The 8,257-nt window shown below is 39.1% G+C and overlaps 1 protein-coding gene across 1 annotated transcript in view; it reads left to right on the forward strand.

Annotated features, from left to right (window-relative positions):
* TTN (titin) overlaps positions 1–8,257 on the forward strand; it is a 246,273-nt gene that overhangs the window by 23,366 nt on the left and 214,650 nt on the right. Inside the window, 13 exon segments of the mRNA XM_009333163.1 lie at positions 350–573; positions 687–851; positions 955–1,123; positions 1,627–3,317; positions 3,415–3,696; positions 3,972–4,238; positions 4,384–4,656; positions 4,764–5,027; positions 5,127–5,387; positions 5,916–6,176; positions 6,675–6,938; positions 7,031–7,291; positions 7,467–7,727. Coding sequence (XP_009331438.1) covers positions 350–573; positions 687–851; positions 955–1,123; positions 1,627–3,317; positions 3,415–3,696; positions 3,972–4,238; positions 4,384–4,656; positions 4,764–5,027; positions 5,127–5,387; positions 5,916–6,176; positions 6,675–6,938; positions 7,031–7,291; positions 7,467–7,727 — 4,643 coding nt within the window.

Consider the following 8,257-nt stretch of genomic DNA (forward strand, 5'->3'; position numbering starts at 1 on the left):
CAGAAAAAATCCAGTGTTGCCATGTACTGTGTTCTGTCTCCATATACATACACACACATGCACAAATGTACACAGGATTACATCCATATCTGTACAGTATCCAAACCCCAAAAATTTCCCTGGCTGTGGTGTATCCTAATACTATTCAGCTATACAAATTGCTGTCAAATACCTAAGAAGAAAATTGACTACAAATAAAAATTAATTTTGTCATAATTTCTCACACAGATAAATTGGTTAACCTCTTTAAAATAAATTGTGCTAAAGGCAAGTGTTGAACTCTGTTTATCATGTCAGCGCACAGCTATATGACATTGTCATACACATCTGTCTTATTGTTTCCTTCCAGGTCTATTTCTCCACGCTCTCCAAGCCGGTCTCCTGCCCGCAGTTCTCCTTCTCGTTCTCCTGCCCGCAGATTAGAAGAAACTGATGAAGGACAACTAGAAAGACTATATAAGCCAGTTTTTGTGCTGAAACCTACATCATTTAAATGTTCACAGGGGCAGACAGCAAGATTTGACTTAAAAGTTGTTGGCAGACCTATGCCAGAGACATACTGGTTCCATAATGGTACATCAGCCTCATTTTCATCAACAAATAATCTTAAAAAACAATCTTATATGCATTTTACATCTTGTTGAGACACTGTTTTGAGTGCAACTTTTTTTTTCATGTCTCTGCAGGTCAACAAGTGGTTAATGACTACACCCATAAAATAGTGATTAAAGAAGATGGCACCCAATCATTGATCATTGTTCCTGCTATGCCTGATGACTCCGGAGAATGGGCTGTAATTGCTCAGAATAGGGCAGGCAAAGCTTCTGTCTCAATGACACTGACTGTGGAAGGTATCTACTGTGCATGCTATTTTTAGGAGGCTGAGGAGTGTTTCTTATTAAAAACCATGGTTATATCATTTCCTCTCGTGATAATTTACCCTTGCTCTTTCAGCTAAGGAAGACCTAGTCAGACCACACTTTGTGCAAAGGCTGAAGAACGTTAGCGTAAAGGAGGGCTCTAGACTGGAGATGGCAGTGAAAGCTACTGGTAACCCTAATCCTGACATTGTATGGCTGAAGAACAGTGACATCATTGTACCTCATAAATACCCCAAAATAAAGTAAGCATTTTTATTTTGTTTAAATAGTAAAGGAGTTAATAATCACCATCCTGCAAAGTGCCTCCTACAGTGTACTGAATAACCTTGCTTCCATAGAAGGGATTCACTAAGGGCTTAGTCCAATGGCTACTGAAGCTATTAACAGCTTTTGCATTGCAGCAAGGCTAAGAGATATAAAATATCTTGTAGGACTCACTCCATTTTTTCCAGCTTGTGTATTTGTGTATTTTGTATTCTGCAAAGCCAATGCTTTTACAACAGAGATTTAGGGAACCTTTATCCGTCCTCTGCAGGCAAAACTGCCATTGAGTTCAAGACTGGTTTTTACTATCCTTATCTGTTTGATTCTTAGACACTGCGCTCATAAACATGAATAAACATAAACAACATGTCTAATTCCTCCAGGGATTTACCTTTGCAGGCTTTGACCTAATTTTGGAGAAGGGCAAAAATTAATAACAAAGAAGTGCAAAAAAGTAAAAAAAAATGTTTTAATATTTCAGGATTGAGGGAACCAAAGGGGCAGCTGCCCTTAAAATTGAATCTACTGCCAGGCAAGATGCTGCATGGTATACTGCTACTGCTATCAATAAAGCTGGGCGAGACACTACTCGGTGCAAAGTAAATGTTGAAGTTGAACATGCAGAACCTGAACCAGAAAGGAGATTAATCATTCCAAAAGGAACTTACAAAGCCAAGGAAATTGCAGCACCAGAGTTAGAGCCTCTCCATTTGCGTTATGGTCAAGAGCAATGGGAGGAAGGAGATCTCTATGACAAAGAAAAGCAACAGAAACCATTTTTTAAGAAGAAGCTCACATCTTTAAGGCTCAAGCAATTTGGACCAGCACACTTTGAGTGCAGGCTTACACCAATTGGTGACCCAACCATGGTGGTGGAGTGGTTGCATGATGGTAAACCCTTGGAAGCAGCTAACAGACTCCGCATGATCAATGAGTTTGGATATTGTAGCCTGGACTATGGAGTAGCCTATTCCAGAGATAGTGGAGTAATCACTTGCAGGGCAACTAACAAATATGGTACAGACCATACATCTGCTACTCTGATCGTGAAGGATGAGAAAAGCCTTGTGGAAGAATCCCAATTGCCAGAAGGCAGAAGAGGACTGCAGCGAATTGAAGAATTAGAAAGAATGGCCCATGAGGGTGCTCTTCCTGCAGTTGCAGTGGACCAAAAGGAAAAACAAAAACCAGAAATTGTTTTGGTTCCTGAACCTGCAAGAGTCCTGGAAGGTGAAACAGCACGATTCCGTTGCCGTGTGACTGGCTATCCTTTGCCCAAGGTCAACTGGTACCTCAATGGACAGCTTATCCGTAAGAGCAAAAGGTTTAGACTCCGTTACGATGGAATCTACTACCTGGATATTGTGGACTGCAAATCGTATGACACAGGAGAGGTGAAAGTCACTGCAGAGAATCCAGAAGGTTTTATTGAACATAAGGTGAGACTTGAGATCCAGCAGAGGGAAGACTTCAGGTCTGTTCTTCGTCGTGCTCCTGAACCCAAACATGAGCCTGTAGTGACAGAGCCTGGAAAACTTCTCTTTGAGGTACAGAAGGTAGACAAACCTGCAGAGGCAACAACCAAAGAAGTGGTGAAACTGAAAAGGGCTGAAAGAATCACTCATGAGAAGCTTTCAGAGGAATCTGAAGAGCTGCGTAGTAAATTCAAGCGTAGGACAGAAGAGGGCTATTATGAAGCCATCACTGCTGTGGAACTTAAGTCTCGCAAAAAAGATGAATCATATGAAGAAATGTTAAAAAAGACAAAAGAAGAACTTCTTCATTGGACCAAAGAGATCCCAGAGGAAGAGAAGAAAGCACTTCCCCCTGAAGGCAAAATCACCATTCCAACATTCAAACCAGAGAAGGTTGAGCTTAGTCCAAGCATGGAGGCTCCCAAGATATTTGAACGAATTCAAAGCCAGACTGTAGCCCAGGGGACAGATGCACACTTCCGTGTGAGAGTAGTGGGAAAACCAGACCCTGAGTGCCAGTGGTTCAAAAATGGTGTGCAGATTGAAAGGACTGATCGTGTGTATTGGTACTGGCCTGAAGATAATGTTTGCGAATTAGTCATCAGAGATGTGACGTCTGATGATTCTGCCAGCATCATGGTGAAAGCAGTCAATATAGCTGGTGAAACTTCTAGCCATGCTTTCCTGTTAGTACAAGGTAATTTAAATTCTCTTACTTTTATCCTACTGCTTATTATAGTGTGTTAAGTCTACATGGCCAGTGCACTTTTGATTCATTGCATATTGTTTTGCAGCCAAGCAGTTAATCAGCTTCACCCAGAAGTTACAAGATATTGTTGCTAAAGAGAGAGACTCCATGGCAACGTTTGAATGTGAGACGTCAGAACCCTTTGTCAAAGTGAAATGGTTTAAGGATGGAATTGAGATTCATTCTGGAGACAAATACAGGATGCACTCAGACAGAAAGGCTCATTTTCTTTCTGTACTAGCAATTGAAATGTCTGATGCTGATGACTACAGCTGTGCACTGGTAGAAGATGAATCCATAAAAACTACTGCAAAGCTTACTGTTGAAGGTAAGAAGCACACAGCTCAGTACCATGCAGTACTGTTAAAGTGAAATCAGCTTCAGGAAGAAATAACACAATTTAAACTGATGTCTAACGCACTAAGAAATGTTCAAGCTGCTTTCATATTCCCAGAATCCAGTATGAAAGTTTGGAGATATATTTATGTAAAATGGTTACACCATTTATTTACTAATATTTCCTTAGATTCATTTAATAAGAAATGTTTTCATCAGGGGTATCTAATCAAGCTTATTCATGAATGTAATTATTTTTGCCTGTAGGTGCTGTGGTTGAGTTTATTAAAGAACTTGAGGATGTTGAAGTACCAGAATCCTTCTCAGGTGAACTTGAATGTGAGGTTTCCCCAGAAGACATGGAGGGGAAATGGTATCATGGCGATGTTGAACTCACTTCTAATCACAAATATGTGATTACATCCCGCCGTGGTCGCCAGATCCTCACTATTAAAGATGTTAATAAAGATGATCAAGGAGAGTATAGCTTTGTTGTTGATGGAAAAAGGACTCGCTGCAAACTGAAGATGAAGCGTAAGCATTTCTAATACTTACATTGTCTATATTTTATAGATTTTCTATATTATAGCATATATTATAGTTATATCCCATACTGCCTTAATATTCAATATTCTGCTTCTCTGTTATGAGGATTAATTAACTTCATTTCATTCCACAGCTCGTCCCATGGTTATTCTTCAAGAACTTACTGATCAAAAAGTCTGTGAGGGAGACATTGTACAACTTGAAGTTAAAGTCTCCCTAGAAAATGTGGAAGGTGTCTGGATGAAAGATGGTCATGAAATTCAGTCAAGTGATCGTATTCACATTGTATTGGATAAACAGTCACACATGTTGCTTATAGAGGATGCAACGAAGGAAGATAGTGGAGCTTACTCTTTTAGTGTTCCTGGTCTTGGACTGTCAACCACTGGACGGATCACAGTGTACAGTAAGTCGTTATCATGATTTTCAAGGTGTGTTTGATTTTGGGGTCCTTTAGGATTACTCCTTAAAGGCATAGGTTTTTTCATGATGAATATTTTTGTAACTTGACAGGTGTGGAAATAGTGGTGCCTCTAAAAGATGTTCACGTAGTTGAAGGAACAAAAGCTATCCTCGAATGCAAAGTTTCAGCACCTGATGTGTCTTCCTCCAAGTGGTACCTAAATGATCATCAGATAAAGCCTGATGAACGTGTACAAGCTGTATGTAAAGGCACTAAACAGAGACTAGTGCTTACCAGAACCCATGCATCAGATGAAGGACATTATAAGCTAATGGTTGGCAAAGTTGAAACAAGTTGCAATGTCACAGTTGAAAGTAGGTTTCCTTTAAGATGCACAATTCTTTGTGAAATTATTTCTTTAAATACAAAACTGTGGGAGCAACTAATATATTTGTAATGTATTATTTTTATAGAAATTCAGATTATTAGAGGTCTTCATGACATCACCTGCACTGAAACACAGAATGTATCCTTTGAGGTCGAGCTCTCCCATTCAGGGATTGATGTAATTTGGCATTTCAAAGGCCAAGAGATCAAGGCTGGTCTTAAATATAAAATTGAAGCACGTGGCAAAATATATAAATTGACAGTGGTGAAGATGATGAAAGATGATGAAGGAGAATATGTATTTTATGCTGGAGAGAAGAAAACATCTGGAAAGCTTATAGTAGCAGGTTAGTAGGGTTAAGGTTGAAGATTTTAAAACAACGCTCAATGTACTGTGTTTTGTGACTGTAGCAATTGTGCTGTTTCTGTATTTTTTTTTGCCTTTAATTTATCTTTTTTTCTATGTTCTCCTTGCTCTTCGCCTTAGCTTTTGTGATTGGTATAATTTAAATTCAACAAAGCTTTTAAGTAAGTGCTTAAATGTTTTGCTAAATCAGAGCCATAGTATGGAATGCTGTAGTATTTTTTTGATGCAATTAATGTAAAAAAGAAGGTTTTTGTCTTGAATGTTCAGTATACTTGTGCTGATAATAAAAATAATAAATGAGAACAACTAGGATAGAGGAAAGAAACATCTTTTTGTGATGTTCAGGACACATTCTATTATTGATTTTTCACAGAACTCAGAATGTCTATGGGCATGCTGCAAATTAGGGCAAAGAATTCCAGCATCAACTTTTCACGTGGTTGCACTTCTGTGTGGGGGAAAGTTGAACAGCAACACAACAAAAACATGTGCTTTTGCTTCCCAACAGGTGGTGCCATTTCAAAGCCTCTCACTGACCTGACTGTGGCTGAGTCCCAGACAGCTGTTTTTGAGTGTGAGGTGGCAAATCCTGAATCAGATGGCCAGTGGCTGAAAAATGGTAGACCATTACCTATGACAGACCAGTATCGTGCTGAATCTGATGGTGTAAAGAGAAGGCTCAATATCCCTGTCACGAAACTGGATGATATGGGTGAATACAGCTATGAAATAGCAAGTTCAAAGACATCTGCCAAACTGAAGGTCGAAGGTCAGTATTTTTTATAACTAACTGATGTCTTTAAGACTCAGTCCAGCACTGAGGCACTCACTGTGCCCTGGATCAGGCCCTAAGATACAAGGATATTTTGCTTCATTTTTTGAAAATATTATTATATTATGATGCACTTTCTGAGGTAGCAAACTTACTGTATTTTGGAGTCTCCATATTTGGAATTTAGCATGGTATTTTAATAAAACCACATTTTATTCAAGGTACTGGCTAGCAGGTAGAAATTCACTCTTTGCTAGTTTTGTAGTAAGCATATCAAATAAAAAAACCTGTTTCTCATGGATGCTACAAGTAAATGTTCCTTTTTGTGTTCCAAGAACAGCACTTCAGTGGAAACTGCATAGATCAATATATACATACTAGATTTTAAAATGAAGCACCATGATTCAGTTTTGTTAAGGTTATTATATTTACTATAATTTTTAGTTTTGGTCTGTTTTGTCAAGTTTGTGGGTTTGTTTTTTTTTTTTTTCCTAGCTGTTAAGATAAAGAAGACACTAAAGAACTTGACTGTGACAGAAACACAAGAGGCAGTTTTCAGTGTAGAACTGACCCATCCTAATGTGAAAGGAGCTCTGTGGATTAAAAATGGTGTTGAACTTGAATCAAATGACAAATATGAAATTTCAGTGAAAGGAACTTTTCACACACTGAAAATCAAACACTGTGTTGTCACTGATGAGTCTGTTTATAGCTTTAAGCTTGGAAAGATAGGAGCAAATGCCAGACTTCATGTGGAAAGTAAGTAAATCTGGTTTGAATATTTGTTTTAATGTGTGGTTTGAAATTCAAATCAAACACACTCCTGAATCTTGCTAACTTTTTTCCTCAAGCTGTCAAGATCATCAAAAAGCCAAAGGATGTGACTGCTTTGGAAAATGCTGTTGTCTCCTTTGAACTGAGTGTATCCCATGATACTGTACCAGTCCGATGGTTCCACAAAAATGTTGAGCTTAAACAAAGTGATAAATACAAGATGATCTCTCAAAGGAAAGTTCACAAGCTTATGCTGCATAACATATCTCCTGCTGATGCTGGGGAATACACAGCTCTTGTTGGGCAAATTGAGTGTAAAGCAAAACTGTTTGTGGAAAGTAAGTATTGTAAGTTTGTAAGAAAGTAATTATATGAATTGCTACACCAACTCGTATTGAACAACTTGACCTGACATTTCATAGCCTGTTACCCTTGGTTTTTTTCAGTCTTCCACACATACTGACTTTTAAAAAATCCTTTATTTTCTTTTGTCTTTTTTTTTTCTCCTTTTAGCCATACACATCACAAAGACCATGAAAAATATTGAGATCCCTGAGACCAAAACCGCCTCTTTTCAATGTGAAGTTTCTCATTTCAATGTGCCTGCTGTCTGGTTGAAAAATGGTGTGGAGATTGAAATGAGTGAAAAGTTCAAAATAGTGGTCCAGGGGAAACTTCATCAGCTCAATATCATGAACACAAGCAGTGAAGATTCTGCAGAATACACATTTGTCTGTGGAAATGACAGAGTCAGTGCAACTCTGACTGTAAAACGTACGTAAAAATGAAATTAATCAGAATATTTTACAGTTACCAATAATCATAGAATCATAGAACAGTTTGGGTTGGAAGGGACCTCTAAAGGTCATCTAGTCCAACCCCCCTGCTGTGGGCAGGGACATCTTCAACTAGACCAGGTTGCTCAGAGCCCCGTCCAACCTGACCTGGAATGTTTCCAGGGATGGGGCATCCACCACCTCTCTGGGCAACCTGTGCCAGTGTTTCACCACCCTCAGCGTAAAAAATTTCTTCCTTATATCTAGTCTCGACTTACCCCCCTTTAGTTTAAAGCCATTCCCCCTTGTCCTGTCGCAATAGGCCCTGCTAAAAAGTCTGCCGCCATCTTTTTTATAAGCCCCCTTTAAGGATTGAAAGGCTGCAATAAGGTCTCCCCAAAGCCTTCTCTTCTCCAGGCTGAACAACCCCAACTCTACCAGCCTTTCTCCATAGGAGAGGTGTTCCATCCCCCGGATCATTTTTGTGGCCCTCTTCTGGACCCACTCCAACAGGTCCGTGTCTTTCTT

The sequence above is a fragment of the Pygoscelis adeliae genome, unplaced genomic scaffold, assembly GCF_000699105.1.
Source record: "Pygoscelis adeliae isolate BGI_AS28 unplaced genomic scaffold, ASM69910v1 Scaffold160, whole genome shotgun sequence".
NCBI lineage: Eukaryota > Metazoa > Chordata > Aves > Sphenisciformes > Spheniscidae > Pygoscelis > Pygoscelis adeliae.